Raw genomic sequence first — 20,907 nt, 5'->3', positions numbered from 1 at the left:
CAGCTGACGTCACCATCACGGTTGCCAGCAGCAAATCCTTGCTGAGAGCTGCGCAGCCGCTCTGCGCATCCGTCGGCTGAGCTGAGGTGGTCAGCGCAGCCATTTCCGTGCCCCTCACGGAAAAACATGCAGGGGGTGGCATTTGTCCATCACGCTCACAGCTAAATCAGTCATGACTTTGGCTGCACGACTTCACGCTGAAGTCTGCATCATCGATTAACAGCCGAGATCTCCAAACTTTCTCCTCAATTCAACGCCTGCGCAGACAATACAAGCTCTCTCCCTTCAGCTCCTGCTCCTTTTCCCTTTTTTTCTGTTTCTGTGTCAGCCATGGAGGGAGATCTGCAAGGAGGCAGCAACCACGTCGCAGCGCTGCATGTGAAAACTGAAGCGGTGGATGAAAATGCATCTGCGCTGCTTTTGGGCAGGCAGGAGTCGCCTGCGCCCTGCGGAGATACCGCATGCAGAGGAGGAGGAGGGGAACAGACTGCAGAGGAGCTGGCTGACACAGAGCTGCAAGCTGCCACGACAACTACTCCTGTACTACTGTGTGAGTGCTCACCTGAGATGATTTATGGCCATTCGGCCTCGTTTATTTGCTTCCTTTTTTGTTTTGTTTTCTTAATGGCCACTCAGAATCTGTTGCTTTTCAGTAGATTATGTAGCTTTTATCTGCTCTGTCATCAGACCCTGTTAGCACAGAGCGTTTCTTCACCACATCTGGGGATGGAAAAACATACCTGAAGATAGCTCCAGGTAAGTAAGATTCAAAGTGAGAGGAGCGCACCAGCAAGAATGTAACAAAACACATAACCTGACTGACCGAAGTCTTTCTGGCAGAAGTAATAACTGGCAACACTTGCGTACATTAACCTCTTTTAATAATTCATATAAAATGATGATATGATGTATCCGCACATATACACATTAAATCTCATGACTGTTAAAAGGAATTTGAATAACCTAAAAATTCAAACATGTCATTTTTTAATCATTTGCATAGAAATGCTATTACACAGGGTGCATCGAAAAGAAAAGGCTATACTTTTATGCAAGTAATGGCTGAATATAAACTTACAGTGTGCACAAGTGCTCAATAAGTCCCCCCGTGGATACACAGCATATGTCAAACTCATCCCATGAGCATGTCTGGAGTCACTGCAGCCACTACGTGTTTCTTTAGGTGAATGATTGTGGAATTAAAGCATTTTGAAATTGGCTGCTGGTCTGGAGGTGGGCATATTAAGCACTTGTCAACATTGTAAATTTTGTGTATATAACTTTACATTTGCATTTTAAAATTTACTGGAAGCTTCTATGTCTAATAGTTTAAAAAAAACATATAGCCTTCTGAAATCAGATGATTCTTTTTGATACACCATGTATTTTGTGCCTATTTCATGCACCTGAAAAAGTCCACAAAAACTAGGGTTCAAGTCTTAGCCATTCAGTTCTTATCCTTCACAATTAATAAAGTTTCTGCATCACTGGGATTGTGTGTGTTTTGATCAGATTTGATGGGCATCTGTTGGGGTGTTTGATAGCTCATCAAATGTTGCTAAATTCTGACTCTGGCTGTTGAAACTAACCCCCGCACACGTCAAACCAACGACAAGAGGGAAAACAGAAATGTTGAAAATCTCTCACTAGGAATTACAGATGCAGAAAATGCAGTTTTTCTGTATCTGCAAATACAGTTGTGGTCATAGGTTTACATCCACTCATCAACCTACACAGGATCAAACATTACATATGGGCTCAAATATTTACACACACCCCCACTAATGTCTCTTTGCAACTTGCACCTCGACCAGCCATCAACAAGCTTCTGACATAATCCTGGCTGGATATTTGACCAGTCTTCTTTGCAGAATTGGTAAAATTCATTTAAATCTGTTGGTTTCGTGGCACAGACTCAGCTTCTAAGTGTTGTCCACAGAAGTTCAGCAGGGTTGAGGTCGGGGCTTTGGGAAGGTCATCCCAGAAGCTTAATGTTTGTCTACTGTATCTATTCCAAAACCAGTTTATCTGTGTGCCTGGGATCATTGTCCAGTTGGAACATTCAACTGGGTCCAAGTTTCAACTGTATGTTCAAACTTGGACAGAACTGGAGATTCTATTTTCAGGTTTTACCTCAAATCCTGATTTACCCCTGGTAGCAAAACAGCCCCAGAGTCAGAATCTACCAGCACTATGCTTGACAGCTAGCACAGGGCTCTTAGATTTCAAAGCCTCACCTTTACTCCTCCAAACATACCTGATTGTGGCTCAATCTTTGTCTCGTCTGGCAACGAAGCTTTTCTCCAGAAGACATTTGGATTGTCCATGTGGGCAGCTGCAAATTTCAGATAAGCTTGAAGGTGCGGATTTTTGACCAGATGCTTTTATCTTGGTCGGCACCCTTTCAGTCCATGGCAATGTGAAACTCGTTTCACTGTGGACAGTGATGCTGGTGTGTGAGCACTGGTTGTTCCTGGATTGTTCCTAAACATCCTGACCACTTTTCTCTCATTTGAGGTTGACAGTTTGGGTCTTTTTCCAGACCTTAGCAAAGTGCTGACACATCCAAATAACTCACACTTATGCACAGTATTTGGTATCTGTACATAAGTGTCTTGTATTGTTCAAACCTGTGAGTGCTATCAAACAAATCCTTTTCATGATGGCAAAGGGAAACTACCAGTTATAGTCAGTCACTAATAGCTTTCTCAAGCTTTATAGAATTTTCACTTATTAAAAGAATTAATTGAGTATATTTATATATTTGCACATGTATGTTTACTACTGACTGTGTGTTTTAGATGTTTTAGATAAAATCCAAAATAAATTCAAACTTGTGCAGTAAGTCTACCCTGGAAAAGCAGTTCAAAGAAATCATTAAAATTCCAGAATTACCAGGATATTCACGCCCATGATGAGTGGATCTAAACATTTGATAACAACTGTATGCATATAAGATTTTCCCCAGTTTAACCCATTTATCTTACATATGAAGTGACACCACAAGTGGCTTTCTTTCTCCCCCAGCTTCAGTAATGCCCCCTGCTCCTTCCGAGAAGACGCTTTGCTCTGGCTCGGATTTCTCTTCCAAAGCCGTTCTGTGTCTGATTGAGGCCGTCGGGCGTCGCTGGGGTCTCTATGAGACTCGGGAACGCTCGCAGCTCTTCCAGAGTGTCCAAGAGGAGATGGCCTCCAAGGGGCACATACTGCCTGTTGAGAAAATCCGTCGCAAGTGGAACAACCTCATTGTGACATACAAGAGGGTTAAAGACCGCAGCCGGGAGACGGGACATGCTAAGACGTCTTGGGAGTTCTTTGATGTGAGTCTAACGGGAAGACAAACCTGGGGATAAAAAATAGTTGCTGACATTAAGTACTGATTTAAGTAAACCTCACAGCTGGACATACTATAGAGTGAGACGCTTGAAATTTCCAGTTGTAGAAATGTGAATTTCCCCTCAGGACAAATGTAACTGACCTCAAACGCAGCCACCAATAATCATCATCCACTCAGAGTTTAACAGCTGCACTCTGCATCTGTGGATAATGTGTGTGTGTGTGTGTGTGTGTGTGTGTGTGTGTGTGTGTGTGTGTGTGTGTGTGTGTGTGTGTGTGTGTGTGTGTGTGTGTGTGTGTGTGTGTGTGTCTATATATATATATAAAAATTGTGCAGAAAGAAGAAACGGCTGCTTTATATATTTTGGAAGGTGTGGTCGATGTAGAGTACAGGCCTAGTCTATCTTACAAAATTCAAAACTCAGGGTTACTGGCTAGAAATCAGAAGCATTCTTCTGCTGTTGGCGATATACCACCAGCTATAACATTATAACCACTTGCCTAATATTGTGTTTTTCCCCTTTTGCTGCCAAAACATCCCTGACCATGGGCTCCACTAGACCTCTCAGACCAGGGCACCTTCTGGTCTGTGGCCACGCAGCCCCATATGCAACAAATTGTGATGCACTGTGTATTCTGACACCTTTCTATCAGAATTAGTATTAACTTTTTTTTGCAATTGGAGCTACAGTAGCTCATCTGTTGGATCAGACCACATGGGCCCAGCTTTCGTTCCCGGCCTGATCAGTCCCCCTTGGCTGCCCATGACCCTGTCACCCCCAAATCCTTACTCTTCTTGTACAGGGATGTTTAATCTGAACAACTGTGAGGAAGTACAGCAGAAATAACTAGGATTATAACATAAAGTAACAAGGTTTAAGACAGCATACGGTTACATTGTTAACTGGTATTTGTAAGACATGGATTACAATGCTGTTTGATGTATTCATTGGTGTACTTTCTCCATATCTTTGTGTGTGTCTTGTTCCACTCTAGTTGATGGACGCCACCCTCTGCGACACCATTGGCACTCAGATCGTCAACAACAAACGAAACAAAGGCGGCAGCACGGTTTCTACACTGCCTGCTCCTTTGGCTAAGATCGCTGCAAAGCCCCTGCAGCTTCCACAGCCGACGTCCACCATCATCCGTCCTAGCAGTGACTTTGCTGCTGTTGCTGTTGCTGGTGCTGGTGGTGTGGACTCAGTAAGTCTGGGCTCCAGTGCTGGCAGCGCTGCCAGTACGTCGGTGACTGCAGCGACCATTAGCTCAGCTAATGCTCCAGACCACAAGCCCCTGATTGTCCTCAATGGTGACATTGTTACTACCAGTATTCACCCAGCCACCATTGTGCCGGCTCCTTCTTTTATCACCTCGCCTTGTTTTACAGAAACAGCCACCACATCCCCTTCCCTCATCTCCGCCAGTAACACAGACCTCAACACACTGGGCTACACGAGCCGCAAAGCTCCATCCATCTCATCAGGTGTCATCCCTTTTCGCCTGAGTACAACATCGCTCACCCAAAGCCAGAATCTCCTCGGCCTCTCCTCTTCATTCCCCCTCACGTCCTCCTGCCTCACTTCCTCTGCTGCCACCTCTTTGTCTACAACAACTGTGTCTGGAACTGAAGGACAGAACCAGAAGGCGAAAGCGGAGCAAGGCGGCTCCACTCTGTTCCAGGAGATTCTGAAGCGACAGGAGGAGCAGGCCTACCTCGATCGAGTGGCTCGCCGCAGGGTTGAAGCCAGAGAGAAGAGGCGCGAGAGGAGGGAGGTGCGAATGTCCGAGTCCCTAGGAAGGATAGCCACGGCCCTGGAGCTGCTCTCCTCCAAACAGGACACAGTCATCGCCCTCCTACAGAGGCTGGCTGATCGGAAATAATCTACAGTGAAAGCCTGGAAAGTAGAATCTCCTGACCTTGTTTTTCCCCCACCTGAGATCCTCCTTATGAAGCTCTCATGCACTATAACGCTACTTTAATGAGCATAATTTAATATAAATTTGAATTTGACGAACTCTTAACTAAATAACAGACAAGCGCAAAGGTGAGTCATTGTTCCGTGCTTTTAAATTGTTGTGCTTTGTAAATATGTTAGTTTGCTTCACTAACATCAAATAAAAAGATTCTTTGGATATGCACCTTAAAGCTGTGGTCATTTGAACACTTTGTCCCCAGATTGCAAGAATAAAACACAGATTAACTACTAAAAAGTTGCAATAAACTTTCAACCATTAAAATATTATCAAGGCTAAGAAAATCCCCCAAAATTTATTTAATAAAGAATCTTTAATCACAAAAAGGTTTTAGCTTCATGAATGAATAAATGACTGAGAGCCAGGCTTTGGATTATTTTGGATAACGAGTATAATGTTCAGATAAGTATTACTGTTAAAACTACAATATTTCATTGAAGTGTAGCTGAAAAATGAACCATTTACTTGATGTACTCTCAAAATACTACATAGGTCCAGTGTTTGAGTAAGTGTAGCTGATTAATTTTCATTGCTGAAAGTAAATACGCACATTTTAAAATACTTTCATTTTACATTTTGTTAAAGGGGTGAATTTATCGAAGCTTTATCCCTGATCAGGACGTTTTATGAAGCATTAAAGTATACTGACCACTAGATGGCGCGCTGAGACCGTTCATTGTATTGCTTCTCAAACTTTTAAAGCGCAATTGTCTTAACACACTTTAGGCGGTTCGTGTGTTAACACACGTGTGTTTTAGTGATATAAAAATCGCAGTATCCTTAAATGTAATAGTTTAATTGTTTCCTCGTTGCATTGCTTCTCAGCCTCACTATAAAATACCAACGAATCAAAGTCTACTTCTCAGTCAAAATGAAAGTAATGATATTCTATTTGAAATCATAACTTTATTCCACATTAAGCTGTTATGCAAGAAATCATCAACCCCTTACACCATAAAGGTGTGTCCCATCCAGTGACTCTCTATAAGATGCAGGTAGAGTGCCAAGTTCAGAGGTTTATTTAAAACATTTGAAATAGTCTTGGCTCGAAACAGGTAGAAAAAATAATAATGTCCTGCAGAGCGGCCGATTGTCGCTGCTGACCTAATTATTCAGCGTATGTGGACTTGACTGTAACTTGGTGGATGCGGTATTCTCGTAGTGCAGCCAGTATGTGACTTGGCTGTAGAGCCCCACCCTCAGTTTAAAACAGAAAGCACCGAGGAAGTTGTGATGAAAGAAGCTTCACCTAACAGACTTTGAGTTTTGAATTTTGGTGATACTTCTGTCTTCGTCCACCATGAGCACTCAGGCCGCTGACAGCATACCTGGTCCAGCAGAAAGTGAGCAGGAGCAGGGTCAGTATGAAATATGGAAATGCTGCTGAGTTAAAAGTTTTTAGTTTAATGTTTTTCTGTTTAGTTTTTTGTATGTTTTTTTGCCCCTGTGGGTGTCGTTGGACGGCGTTTCCTTCTTACTGTCACAGCGTGCTCTTAATCACGTGTCTTCCTTTGTTCAACTGACACATGTAGAAAGAAAAAGAGAGCAGTGTGCGTCATAGTGGTGCCTTAGCTGAGCTGTTGGCTACTGCAGTTTATCGGGCTTATTTCAGATGTTTGAAGATTGAAGCCATTCTCTAAAATATAAGCTTCCAATGTGGGGAAACAAAACCACAGAACTTTTATAATGTTTTTTACAGTACTTTCATAAAAAAAAAAAAAAACAAGATTGCAGTGACTATTTTTATCTGCCTTCTTCCTGTAAGTGTGTGTGTGTGTGTGTGTGTGTGTGTGTGTGTGTGTGTGTGTGTTTAACTAACACACAAACACTGAGTTAGCAAACAGTGATTTTGAGAAGTGCACTTTTAGCCTCTAATGTTGATGCAATGTTCATTTAATGTCTGCATCTCGTTTCTCGTGCTCCTTATTCCCACCTATCTGCTCGTTAGAGTCTTTGTATCTTTATAATAAAGGCTTCTCTTTACTTTTGTCTGTGTTGTCTGCCGCTGTGTTCTGCTTTTACTGCTTTTACCTCTTCTCATCTCACTCTACATCACAGCTAAACCAATCACTGATTGCAAATCTAACTGTACATCACAAAACCAAGAGACTCTTCATTTCCAAGGGTGGAATGATTGTACATCTTTAATGACCTAAAAACAAACAAAGAGTTAGGTGTACAAGTCTGATTTTCTTTGGGATTTTCTCCAATCCACACAGGGTGAAAAGTGTACATATCTTTGGAACAAAGGCGTCTTTTTACTTTTGTCTGCTTTGCCTGCATCTGCATCCTGCTTATATACCTAAATATTTGACCCTGTGTGAAAAGGATACATAGAAACTGAAATATATACATACACTCAGTGGTATTTGGTTAAATGACTCTGAGCAAGTTGCACTTCAATCAGAGACTTTCAGTCGCCAACAACAAGACTGTGCTTAAAACCCGGTTCTTTGCCAACAAACCAAATAAATTTAATAACCAGCTCTGAAAAGAAGAGCGGTCAAACATTCAGCCGGAATACTTATTGATACTTGTTGATGACTACCAAAAGTTTCTGGTTGAGGTGCAACTTGTTAAGAAAAGATTAGCAGGCATGTACCTTTATATTTGACCCTGTATGTAAACTTTTGACCCTGTGCAGATTCAAGAAAATCCAAACGAAATTCAACTTTAAATATGTATGCTGTACAATCATTTCAGCTTGGAGAAAGAACAATTAAAAAAACAGTTAAATGCCCCCAAATTACCATGATATTCATGCCCACGATGAGTGAATATAAACTTCTAATCACAGCTGTAAATAAGAGTTCTCTTTATGCCTTTTATATGAGAGGATAGGGCACGAACGTACAGCTGGTTGTTATATATAACTAAAAATTTTCAAGCTCTCACATTTTGTAACATATTTACCTTGATAGTTTTAGGTCACTTTTTGAGTCTCTTTTCTATTCTCTAAATGAACTTTGACTTTCGCCGTACACGTCTCGGCTTGGCCACCTGGAGCCTGTTGTCTCTTGGATCTCTGCTCAGTAGCGAATCTGTTGCCAAAAAGCTACCAAGTTATGGAAAATAACCAGAAAAATATCAGTATAACATGACTGAAATTAGTAGTTAAATTTCGTAATAGCAATTTCTGCAGTAAAAGAATCATTAATGCCTGGATCATTTTGGTTAATCATACAAAATTCTATTTTTTGAAAACTATTTCAACAGGCATATAAAAACACAACAAACCACAAATGGTAACATGAGACAACATACAGTGTATTAATCTTTACTTTTTATTTTATTCATCAACAAATGCCAAAATGCTTTGCATTTGCCACAATGTAAGAACATAATAAAAAAGTTCATACTGTTTGTGCCCTGGGATGCAACAGTCTGGGCTAATATGTGAAAGCTACGAATTTCTACAAATAAACAATAATAATATCAGAAGTCAGAATGAAGGGCACAACGACTTTCATGAACTCTGAATAGTGTTTAAAAATGCTTTTTGTTGGGTTGACAGAGCCGTTGAGGATCATGCTTCTTGGAAAATGTGGTGTAGGCAAGAGCTCGAGTGGGAACACCATCCTCAATAAAATGGTGTTCTGTTCAGAGATGAAGCTGGTCAGCATCACTGTTCACTGTGAAAAAGAGTCCGCGGTGGTTGGAGATGTACCTGTTGATGTGATTGACACACCTGGGCTTTTCGAGAAGGGAAGCAACAAGGAGGACATCATCCGAGAGATTCTTCAACGCCTGAAACTCCAGGAACCAGGACCCCACGTCTTTGCATATGTTATTCCTTTAGGAAGGCTGACTCAGGAAGACCAAGACACCCACACGCTGATTGAAGCAAAGTTTGGCCCAAGAGTGTGGGACTACACCATCGTGCTGTTCACCCACGGGGATCGCCTGGAAGACAAAACAATAAACAACATCATTACTGAGAGTGACGAGAACCTCCGCAACTTCATACGCAAGTGTAGCGGTGGCTTCCACGTCTTCAACAACAAAACCCCGGAGGACCAGAAGCAGGTCACAACTTTTATGGAGAAGATCGAGACCCTGGTGGCCCTGAATGGAGGTAGTTACTACAAGACAGAGCTGTATCCTGAGAAGGAGAGGAAAATCAGAAAAAGACAGGAAAGCATCCTTGCAGAGAGAGATGAAGAAATCAGCAAAAAGGAGGGAAATCTGAGGGAGCATTACAAGGATGAAGAGCTAAAGAAGATGAAGACAAAGCTGTGGAGAAAAGAGGAGGAAAGGGCAAGAAAAGATGCAGAGAGGGAGTTGTACAGCAAGTCCTACCTCATGAAGAGCATCCTGTTACTGGCTGTATTGTGTCTACTGTTATGTTGCAATCTTGGGGTAGCAGCTAAATGGCTTTGTGTTATAGGAATCATTTTGATTGTGGTGTCTTTTAAGATTTTTCCAATTATTCCAGGAAAAATACCAGGTCTTTCTAAGAAAAAGAAATAGATGAGCTTTTACTGTGTTAGTGATTTATCATTCAAATGTGTGACAGATGATATATCGAAGTGATTTAATTAACAAAAATAATTTTCATACATATTTGTCTGTCCATAGTTAGAAAATATAGTCATCTGATATCATCTCATTGATCTCATATTTAATCAGATAACAGAACTGTAAAAATGCTAATGAAAACAATATTTAAAGTACTACACAAAAGTCTCGGCCGACCACTTTTTCTTTATATTTTACTAGGAAAAAAAGTAAATGCAAGGATATGCGGACATATACATGGAAATACAATACAGAGTTTTAAAATCAATATTTGGTACGACCACCTTTTTTCTTTGACACAGTCTGAACTCTCTTATGCAGCTTTGTTCTCATTTCTTTAAGTAGTCTTCAGGAATAGTTCTGCAGGCTTCTTGAAGAATGTTTAAAGCTGTCTTTGGACGTTGACCGCTTTTTGTTCTGCTCTTTGTGAAGATGATCTCACACTGCTTCAACAATGTTGAGGTCCAGACTCTAGGGAGGTGAGTCCATGACTGATAGTGTTTTATTGGGCTTTTCTATCCGGGTATGCTTTTTCTGGCTATACTTTTATTCAAGTAATGGCTGAATATAAACTTACAGTGTGCACAAGTGCTCAATAAGTCCCCCCGTGGATACACAGCATATGCCAAACTCATCCCATGAGCATGTCTGGAGTCACTGCAGCCACTACGTGTTTCTTTAGGTGAATGATTGTGGAATTAAAGCATTTTGAAATTGGATGCTGGTCTGGAGGTGGGCATATTAAGCACTTGTCAACATTGTAAATTTTGTGTATATAACTTTACATTTGCATTTTAAAATTTACTGGAAGCTTCTATTCAATTCAATTCAATTTTATTTATATAGCGCCAAATCACAACATAAGGCGCTTCATAGATACAGAGAAAAACCCAACAATCATATGACCCCCTATGAGCAAGCACTTTGGCGACAGTGGGAAGGAAAAACTCCCTTTTAACAGGAAGAAACCTCCGGCAGAACCAGGCTCAGGGAGGGGTGGCCATCTGCTGCGACCGGTTGGGGTGAGAGAAGGAAGACAGGATAAAGACATGCTGTGGAAGAGAGACAGAGGTTAATAACAGATATGATTCAATGCAGAGAGGTCTGTTAATACATAGTGAGCCAGAAAGGTGACTGGAAAGGAAAAACTCAATGCATCATGGGAATCCCCCGGCAGCCTATGTGTTTTGCTGCATAACTAAGGGAGGATTCAGGGTCACCTGGTCCAGCCCTAACTATATGCTTTAGCAAAAAGGAAAGTTTTAAGCCTAATCTTGAAAGTAGAGATAGTGTCTGTCTCCCGAATCCAAACTGGAAGCTGGTTCCACAGAAGAGGGGCCTGAAAACTGAAGGCTCTGCCTCCCATTCTACTTTTAAATACTCTAGGAACAACAAGTAGGCCTGCAGAGCGAGAGCGAAGTGCTCTAATAGGGTGATATGGTACTACAAGGTCATTAAGATCAGATGGGGCCTGATTATTTAAGACCTTGTATGTGAGGAGCAGGATTTTGAATTCAATTCTGGATTTAACAGGAAGCCAATGAAGGGAAGCCAAAACAGGAGAAATATGATCTCTCTCTTTCTAGTCCCTGTCAGGACTCTTGCTGCAGCATTTTGGATTAACTGAAGGCTTTTCAGTGAGTTTTTTGGACATCCTGATAATAATGAATTACAGTAGTTCAGCCTGGAAGTAATAAATGCATGAATAGTTAGCTTCTATGTCTAATAGTTAAAAAAACATATAGCCTTCTGAAATCAGATGATTCTTTTTGATACACCATGTATTTTGTGCCTATTTCATGCACCTGAAAAAGTCCACAAAAACTAGGGTTCAAGTCTTAGCCATTCAGTTCTTATCCTTCACAATTAATAAAGTTTCTGCATCACTGGGATTGTGTGTGTTTTGATCAGATTTGATGGGCATCTGTTGGGGTGTTTGATAGCTCATCAAATGTTGCTAAATTCTGACTCTGGCTGTTGAAACTAACCCCCGCACACGTCAAACCAACGACAAGAGGGAAAACAGAAATGTTGAAAATCTCTCACTAGGAATTACAGATGCAGAAAATGCAGTTTTTCTGTATCTGCAAATACAGTTGTGGTCATAGGTTTACATCCACTCATCAACCTACACAGGATCAAACATTACATATGGGCTCAAATATTTACACACACCCCCACTAATGTCTCTTTGCAACTTGCACCTCGACCAGCCATCAACAAGCTTCTGACATAATCCTGGCTGGATATTTGACCAGTCTTCTTTGCAGAATTGGTAGAATTCATTTAAATCTGTTGGTTTCGTGGCACAGACTCAGCTTCTAAGTGTTGTCCACAGAAGTTCAGCAGGGTTGAGGTCGGGGCTTTGGGAAGGTCATCCCAGAAGCTTAATGTTTGTCTACTGTATCTATTCCAAAACCAGTTTATCTGTGTGCCTGGGATCATTGTCCAGTTGGAACATTCAACTGGGTCCAAGTTTCAACTGTATGTTCAAACTTGGACAGAACTGGAGATTCTATTTTCAGGTTTTACCTCAAATCCTGATTTACCCCTGGTAGCAAAACAGCCCCAGAGTCAGAATCTACCAGCACTATGCTTGACAGCTAGCACAGGGCTCTTAGATTTCAAAGCCTCACCTTTACTCCTCCAAACATACCTGATTGTGGCTCAATCTTTGTCTCGTCTGGCAACGAAGCTTTTCTCCAGAAGACATTTGGATTGTCCATGTGGGCAGCTGCAAATTTCAGATAAGCTTGAAGGTGCGGATTTTTGACCAGATGCTTTTATCTTGGTCGGCACCCTCTCAGTCCATGGCAATGTGAAACTCGTTTCACTGTGGACAGTGATGCTGGTGTGTGAGCACTGGTTGTTCCTGGATTGTTCCTAAACATCCTGACCACTTTTCTCTCATTTGAGGTTGACAGTTTGGGTCTTTTTCCAGACCTTAGCAAAGTGCTGACACATCCAAATAACTCACACTTATGCACAGTATTTGGTATCTGTACATAAGTGTCTTGTATTGTTCAAACCTGTGAGTGCTATCAAACAAATCCTTTTCATGATGGCAAAGGGAAACTACCAGTTATAGTCAGTCACTAATAGCTTTCTCAAGCTTTATAGAATTTTCACTTATTAAAAGAATTAATTGAGTATATTTATATATTTGCACCTGTATGTTTACTACTGACTGTGTGTTTTAGATGTTTTAGATAAAATCCAAAATAAATTCAAACTTGTGCAGTAAGTCTACCCTGGAAAAGCAGTTCAAAGAAATCATTAAAATTCCAGAATTACCAGGATATTCCCGCCCATGATGAGTGGATCTAAACATTTGATAACAACTGTATGCATATAAGATTTTCCCCAGTTTAACCCATTTATCTTACATATGAAGTGACACCACAAGTGGCTTTCTTTCTCCCCCAGCTTCAGTAATGCCCCCTGCTCCTTCCGAGAAGACGCTTTGCTCTGGCTCGGATTTCTCTTCCAAAGCCGTTCTGTGTCTGATTGAGGCCGTCGGGCGTCGCTGGGGTCTCTATGAGACTCGGGAACGCTCGCAGCTCTTCCAGAGTGTCCAAGAGGAGATGGCCTCCAAGGGGCACATACTGCCTGTTGAGAAAATCCGTCGCAAGTGGAACAACCTCATTGTGACATACAAGAGGGTTAAAGACCGCAGCTGGGAGACGGGACATGCTAAGACGTCTTGGGAGTATTTGTAAGACATGGATTACAATGCTGTTTGATGTATTCATTGGTGTACTTTCTCCATATCTTTGTGTGTGTCTTGTTCCACTCTAGTTGATGGACGCCACCCTCTGCGACACCATTGGCACTCAGATCGTCAACAACAAACGAAACAAAGGCGGCAGCACGGTTTCTACACTGCCTGCTCCTTTGGCTAAGATCGCTGCAAAGCCCCTGCAGCTTCCACAGCTGACGTCCACCATCATCCGTCCTAGCAGTGACTTTGCTGCTGGTGCTGGTGCTGGTGGTGTGGACTCAGTAGGTCTGGGCTCCAGTGCTGGCACCGCTGCCAGTACGTCGGTGACTGCAGCGACCATTAGCTCAGCTAATGCCCCAGACCTCATTCCACCTCACGTCCTCCTGCCTCACTTCCTCTGCTGCCACCTCTTTGTCTACATCAACTGTGTCTGGAACTGAAGGACAGAACCAGAAGGCGAAAGCGGAGCAAGGCGGCTCCACTCTGTTCCAGGAGATTCTGAAGCGACAGGAGGAGCAGGCCTACCTCGATCGAGTGGCTCGCCGCAGGGTTGAAGCCAGAGAGAAGAGACGCGAGAGGAGGGAGGTGCGAATGTCCGAGTCCCTAGGAAGGATAGCCACGGCCCTGGAGCTGCTCTCCTCCAAACAGGACACAGTCATCGCCCTCCTACAGAGGCTGGCTGATCGGAAATAATCTACAGTGAAAGCCTGGAAAGTAGAATCTCCTGACCTTGTTTTTTTCCCACCTGAGATCCTCCTTATGAAGCTCTCATGCACTATAACGCTACTTTAATGAGCATAATTTAATATAAATGTGAATTTGACGAACTCTTAACTAAATAACAGACAAGCGCAAAGGTGAGTCATTGTTCCGTGCTTTTAAATTGTTGTACTTTGTAAATATGTTAGTTTGCTTCACTAACATCAAATAAAAAGATTCTTTGGATATGCACCATAAAGCTGTGGTCATTTGAACACTTTGTCCCCAGATTGCAAGAATAAAACACTGATTAACTACTAAAAAGTTGCAATAAACTTTCAACCATTAAAATATTATCAAGGCTAAGAAAATCCCCCAAAATTTATTTAATAAAGAATCTTAAATGACAACAAGGTTTTATCTTCATAAGCAGGGCTCTGAATCATCCCTGTTACTTTTCATTTTTAGGTTTTAACAGGAAATCCTCATGAGTGACCTAACAGATAATCTCAGGTTCCATGTAGGCTTGTAGGATATTAACTGTATGTGTCTTAAAAGCAAATGTTATGATCACAGAGTCAACCCTAAAATAAAGTACAAGCCAATAAGATTAGTTGCATCCTGTTAATGTTTGTTGAGGATTTGGAGACAAAATTCATTTATCCAATTCAATTTTATTTTATTTATATAATGCCAAATCACAACAACAGTCGCCTCAAGGTGCTTTATTTATTCATTAATGAATGAAAAAATGACTGCCACCAAGGCATCATTTGATCTTTGGATAATGATTATACCTTTCAGACAAATGTTGCAGTTAAAAATACAATATCTCATTGAAATGTAGCTGAAAAATTAACCATTAACTTGATGTTCTCTCAAAATACTACATAGGTCCGGTGTAAGTGTAGTTGATTACTTTTCATTGCTGAAAGTAAATACGCACATTTTAAAATACTTTCATTTTACATTTTGTTAAAGGGGTGAATTTATCGAAGCTTTATCCCTGATCAGGACGTTTTATGAAGCATTAAAGTATACTGACCACTAGATGGCGCGCTGAGACCGTTCATTGTATTGCTTCTCAAACTTTTAAAGCGCAATTGTCTTAACACACTTTAGGCGGTTCGTGTGTTAACACACGTGTGTTTTAGTGATATAAAAATCGCAGTATCCTTAAATGTAATAGTTTAATTGCTTCCTCGTTGCATTGCTTCTCAGCCTCACCATAAAATACCAACGAATCAAAGTCTACTTCTCAGTCAAAATGAAAGTAATGATATTCTATTTGAAATCATAACTTTATTCCACATTAAGCTGTTATGCAAGAAGTCATCAGATCTTTGATCCCTTGCACAATAAAAGTGTGTCCCATCCAGTGATAAGACGCGGGTAGAGTGCCAAGTTCAGAGGTTTATTTAAAACAGGCTGGGTGGAAATACTCTTGGCTCGAAACAGGTAGAAAAATAACATCTATGAACATAGGACTGCGGCCGATTGTCGCTGCTGACCTAATTATTCAGCGTATGTGGACTGGACTTTAACTTGGTGGATGCGGGGCACCCAGCAGGTCACGTGACTGTAGAGCCCCACCCTCAGTTTAAAACAGAAAGCACCGAGGAAGCTGTGTAAAAAAAAAGTTTCACCGAACAGACTTGCTTTGAGATTCAATCAGGACTGTCAGGCCAGCGAGGACAAGTTAACCGACGTCTACAGTTTTGGTGATACTTCTGTCTTCGTCCACCATGAGCACTCAGGCCGCTGACAGCATACCCTGTCCAGCAGAAAGTGAGCAGGAGCGGGGTCAGTATGAAATATGGAAATGCTGCTGAGTTAAAAGTTTTTAGTTTAATGTTTTTATTCTATTTTTTGTATGTCTGTATGTATTTTTCCCCTGTGGGTGTAGTTGGTGTAGTTACAGCATGTTCTTAAGCACGTGTCTACCCTTGTTCAGCTGACACATGTAGAAAGAAAAAGAGAGCAGTGTGAGTCATACTGGTGCTTTAGCTGAGCTGTTGGCTACTGCAGTTTATAGGGCTTGTTTCAGATGTTTGAAGATGGAAGCCAATATATACAATATGACATTACAATGGGGAGAAAACAAAACCAGATAATATAATTAATATGATATGTTAATTTTTTTTACAGTACTTTAATAAAAATAAAATTCCAAAATGGCAGTGACTCTTTTTATCTGCTTTCTTCCTGTAAGTGTGTGTGTGTTTAATTAACACACCTACACCAAGTTAGCCAACAGTGATTTTGAGATGTGTAATTAAGCTACAGTACTGTTAGCCTCTAATGTTCATTTAATGTCTCCATCTCACTCTCGTGCTCCTTATTCCCACTTTTGTAGAGGTCACCTAAGGTCATTCAGCCCCTTTCTTTACTGGTGGTCTAACCTGTGAAAAGGTTGTGAAACATAATATCACTATTGGATATTGTTTATCATTATCACACTCTTAAAAGTAAAAAACTAGGTTAACACATATTAGTTAAAATAAAGTATGCATTCTGTCAGAGAAAAAAATTATTTGCTGGAGTAATATAATGTTATGAAACATTGATAGTTAGTGATCCGCAGCCTTTTCATTTGAGCTAAAAACACTTCATTTAATTATAGGCTATTTATAAACAGAATACCTTTAACCCACACAAGATGATGCAACAGACCTTAAGACCTTCATTAAGGGCCTGCATAGAAACATTTCCAATGTTTTGGAAATTTTCATCACATGAATGGTTGACCTCTGATGACCTCTAGAAGCCTTTATTAATATATTTAAAATGATAGTGGCACAAAAGAAAATTTTTGCAGCGCAAACGTTTGACACCATTCTTGTGGCATTTGAAGAAGGTGGGATGGGCGTTTTTGAGCAAGTTGCATCTCAATCATAGACTTTCAGTCTCCAACAACAGGACTAAGCTTAAAACCCGGTTCTTTGCCAACAAAGCAAATAATTTTGATAAACTGTACCAGTTCTGCAAAGAAGAACGGTTAAACATTATGCCACACACTTGTTGATGACTACCAGAAGTTTCTGGTTGAGGTGCAACTTGTTAACAAAAGATTAGTAGGCATCTATTTTCTGAAAAAGTAAGATAAGAAAAAAATATTTCAAAAGGCATATAAAAACAAAACAAGCCACAAATGCTAACATGAGACAACATACAGTGTATTACTTTACTTTTTATTTTATTCATCAACAAATGCCAAAATGCTTTGCATTTGCCACAATGTAAAAACATAATAAAAAAGTTCATACTGTTTGTGCCCTGGGATGCAACAGTCTGGGCTAATATGTGAAAGCCACGAATTTCTACAAATAAACAATAATAATATCAGAAGTCAGAATGAAGGGCACAACGACTTTCATGAACTCTGAATAGTGTTTAAAAATGCTTTTTGTTGGGTTGACAGAGCCGTTGAGGATCATGCTTCTTGGAAAATGTGGTGTAGGCAAGAGCTCGAGTGGGAACACCATCCTCAATAAAATGGTGTTCTGTTCAGAGATGAAGCTGGCCAGCATCACTGTTCACTGTGAAAAAGAGTCCGCGGTGGTTGGAGATGTACCTGTTGATGTGATTGACACACCTGGGCTTTTCGAGAAGGGAAGCAACAAGGAGGACATCATCCGAGAGATTCTTCAACGCCTGAAACTCCAGGAACCAGGACCCCACGTCTTTGCATATGTTATTCCTTTAGGAAGGCTGACTCAGGAAGACCAAGACACCCACACGCTGATTGAAGCAAAGTTTGGCCCAAGAGTGTGGGACTACACCATCGTGCTGTTCACCCACGGGGATCGCCTGGAAGACAAAACAATAAACAGCATCATTACTGAGAGTGACGAGAACCTCCGCAACTTCATACGCAAGTGTAGCGGTGGCTTCCACGTCTTCAACAACAAAACCCCGGAGGACCAGAAGCAGGTCACAACTTTTATGGAGAAGATCGAGACCCTGGTGGCCCTGAATGGAGGTAGTTACTACAAGACAGAGCTGTATCCTGAGAAGGAGAGGAAAATCAGAAAAAGACAGGAAAGCATCCTTGCAGAGAGAGATGAAGAAATCAGCAAAAAGGAGGGAAATCTGAGGGAGCATTACAAGGATGAAGAGCTAAAGAAGATGAAGACAAAGCTGTGGAGAAAAGAGGAGGAAAGGGCAAGAAAAGATGCAGAGAGGGAGTTGTACAGCATGTCCTACCTCATGAAGATCATCCTGTTACTGGCTGTATTGTGTCTACTGTTATGTTGCAATCTTGGGGTGTCTTTGAAGAAAAAGAAATAGATGAGCTTTTACTGTGTTAGTGATTTATCATTCAAATGTGTGACAGATGATATATCGAAGTGATTTAATTAACAAAAATAATTTTCATACAAATTTTTCTGTCCATAGTTAGAAAATATAGTCATCTGATATCATCTCATTGATCTCATATTTAATCAGATAACAGAACTGTAAAAATGCTAATGAAAACAATATTTAAAGTACTACACAAAAGTCTCGGCCGACCACTTTTTCTTTATATTTTACTAGGAAAAAAAGTAAATGCAAGGATATGCGGACATATACATGGAAATACAATACAGAGTTTTAAAATCAATATTTGGTACGACCACCTTTTTTCTTCGACACAGTCTGAACTCTCTTATGCAGCTTTGTTCTCATTTCTTTAAGTAGTCTTCAGGAATAGTTCTGCAGGCTTCTTGAAGAATGTTTAAAGCTGTCTTTGGATGCTGACCGCTTTTTGTTCTGCTCTTTGTGAAGATGATCTCACACTGCTTCAATGAAGTTGAGGTCCAGACTCTGGGGAGCTCGGTCCATGACTGAATAACAGTGTGTTTGGGATCATTGTCATGTCATAAAATGAAGCACTGATTGACACATTGACACATGATGGATCAAATCTGATGGTACTTTTCTGTGTTCAAATTTCAAATGATTTAACTCAGGAGTTTCACTTTTGGATTCATTCATATGACCAGTTGCCACTGATTTTCCATTTGTCCAGTTCTTGTGTAATTTGGCATACCTCAGTCTTTTTTAGATTTTTTTCCTTCTTTAAAAATGACATCTTGACAGCCATCTTTTCTACCGAGACCATTCCTGATGTGGTTTCAGTGAACAGTAGATCTCTCAGGTCGTGTGTCCAGCTTGGAGCTGAAAATATATATATATATATATATATATATTGCTTGTAGCATAGCTGAGCCACTGTGTGAGAGCTGAGCAGCGAAAGGAAATTAAGTGAGGAGCCGGCTCTCGCTCAATAGGAGTCGACTCTTCTGATTCACTACAAAGCACTCTGTAAGCACGGCTCTTAGAGGTGATGCTTTTGTGCATGACACATTATCGAACGTTATGTTGTGTGTCATGGATACTGTTGACTCCAATTCTCCCAACCACTTTGTCGAGCTGAGACAGCAAGACCGAGACAGCGAGACCAAGACAAGACCGAGGGATCCTAGCCCAAGACAAGACCAAGACCAAAGTCCGTCGAGACAAGACAAGAACAAGACCACGTGGTCTAGAGACCAAGACCGGTCTCGAGACATCCAACTCTAGTACCGAGCATCCTCTAGTGTTAACGTGATAGCGTTCCATAATGTAAAAGTGAAAACGTACAGGCTCTGAAATGTACTCAAAGTATGAAAGTAAAAATAATCTCCTTAAAGCACAATTCAACTAATCACATTTGTACAAGGGTAACTGAACCATGGTATATTATATTAATCTAAGAATAAAATACGGTTAGTACATGATAATAAAACATTTTCGGATTTAATTCTAATGGATGTGCTTTAAATGCAGTGAAAAAGAATTTTAAAAAATAACTATTTTCTGTTCTGATTGTGGGTGAAAGTAAAATGAGTACAGTCAAGGTTTAAAGTGAAACTCAGTAGGTGAGTCTGTGTAGCGGCTCAGCATAGGTGAAAGAACCACACAATCATTTCTAATCAGCACACTGTACTGCCACAGTTTTTTAATAGTTTTTCTACTATAAAACTTGTAAAACTCAGCTTCTGTTTGTTTTCTTAGAAGAGGCAATGATGCATATAAATAGTTTTTAAGTGTTTTTGTGGATATTTTGTTAATTCCATTTACATATAGGAGAATTTCACCTACTTCACTGAAGAGGTGTGCCATCCTGCCTAGACATCTTGCCCCTCCTTTACTATTACTATTAAATAAATTAACTCCTAAATAACTAAAAGGCAAGATTTATGAAGTTATCATGAGCTAATTCCGACCGGTCACAACAGTTCATTTTACATAACTGCTATCACTTCCAGACGTTTCTTTTCTAAATAAACAGAATAGCTCTTGGCCACTTTACTAGAAAACATAGATTTACCAATTACAGACACTCACCTGTTACACACTCAAATGTCCTTAGTTATTTATTATGCTAACATTAATGTTAGCCTGCTTTAAGTAGAGAAAGGTCAATTAACATCAGTGTTATTCCACGTTACCTGGATTATATTTATATTCAGAAATATAAAGAGATTAGTTAGCATATGTTTGCTCCAGAGGATGATCCACAGTGATGTGCATCCATTGTGTTCTGCAACCGCGCATTGACTGACTTTTCCCAGCGGAAGATCGTCCAGCATGCAGCAGCAGATTATTATATAGGCAACTGTGTACTG

At 40.6% G+C, this 20,907-nt stretch overlaps 4 protein-coding genes across 4 annotated transcripts; all 4 read left to right on the top strand.

Annotated features, from left to right (window-relative positions):
• The first annotated feature begins 36 nt into the window (after positions 1-36).
• Positions 37-5,478, top strand: LOC101487867 (uncharacterized). The gene is made up of 4 exons (XM_024802180.2): positions 37-550; positions 688-756; positions 3,028-3,320; positions 4,333-5,478. Exons 1-4 carry the CDS (start codon positions 331-333, stop codon positions 5,218-5,220), a joined length of 1,470 nt encoding a protein of 489 aa, XP_024657948.2. The 5' UTR covers positions 37-330; the 3' UTR covers positions 5,221-5,478.
• A 1,040-nt stretch (positions 5,479-6,518) lies between these two features.
• Positions 6,519-12,907, top strand: LOC101480026 (GTPase IMAP family member 7). The gene is made up of 2 exons (XM_004560772.4): positions 6,519-6,671; positions 8,828-12,907. Exons 1-2 carry the CDS (start codon positions 6,614-6,616, stop codon positions 9,781-9,783), a joined length of 1,014 nt encoding a protein of 337 aa, XP_004560829.2. The 5' UTR covers positions 6,519-6,613; the 3' UTR covers positions 9,784-12,907.
• Positions 12,908-13,018: 111 nt separating this feature from the next.
• On the top strand, positions 13,019-14,488 carry LOC143418451 (uncharacterized). Its single transcript, XM_076883563.1, has 3 exons — positions 13,019-13,546; positions 13,701-13,833; positions 13,886-14,488. The coding sequence occupies exons 1-3, from the start codon at positions 13,266-13,268 to the stop codon at positions 14,243-14,245; spliced, it is 774 nt and encodes a 257-aa protein (XP_076739678.1). The 5' UTR covers positions 13,019-13,265; the 3' UTR covers positions 14,246-14,488.
• A 1,188-nt stretch (positions 14,489-15,676) lies between these two features.
• Positions 15,677-20,330, top strand: LOC143412416 (GTPase IMAP family member 7-like). Its single transcript, XM_076883011.1, has 2 exons — positions 15,677-16,054; positions 17,673-20,330. The coding sequence occupies exons 1-2, from the start codon at positions 15,997-15,999 to the stop codon at positions 18,539-18,541; spliced, it is 927 nt and encodes a 308-aa protein (XP_076739126.1). The 5' UTR covers positions 15,677-15,996; the 3' UTR covers positions 18,542-20,330.
• The last annotated feature ends 577 nt before the right edge of the window (positions 20,331-20,907 follow it).

The sequence above is a fragment of the Maylandia zebra genome, linkage group LG4 (assembly GCF_041146795.1).
Source record: "Maylandia zebra isolate NMK-2024a linkage group LG4, Mzebra_GT3a, whole genome shotgun sequence".
Taxonomy (NCBI): Eukaryota; Metazoa; Chordata; class Actinopteri; order Cichliformes; family Cichlidae; genus Maylandia; species Maylandia zebra.
This window is presented reverse-complemented; position numbering and strand designations above follow the sequence as displayed.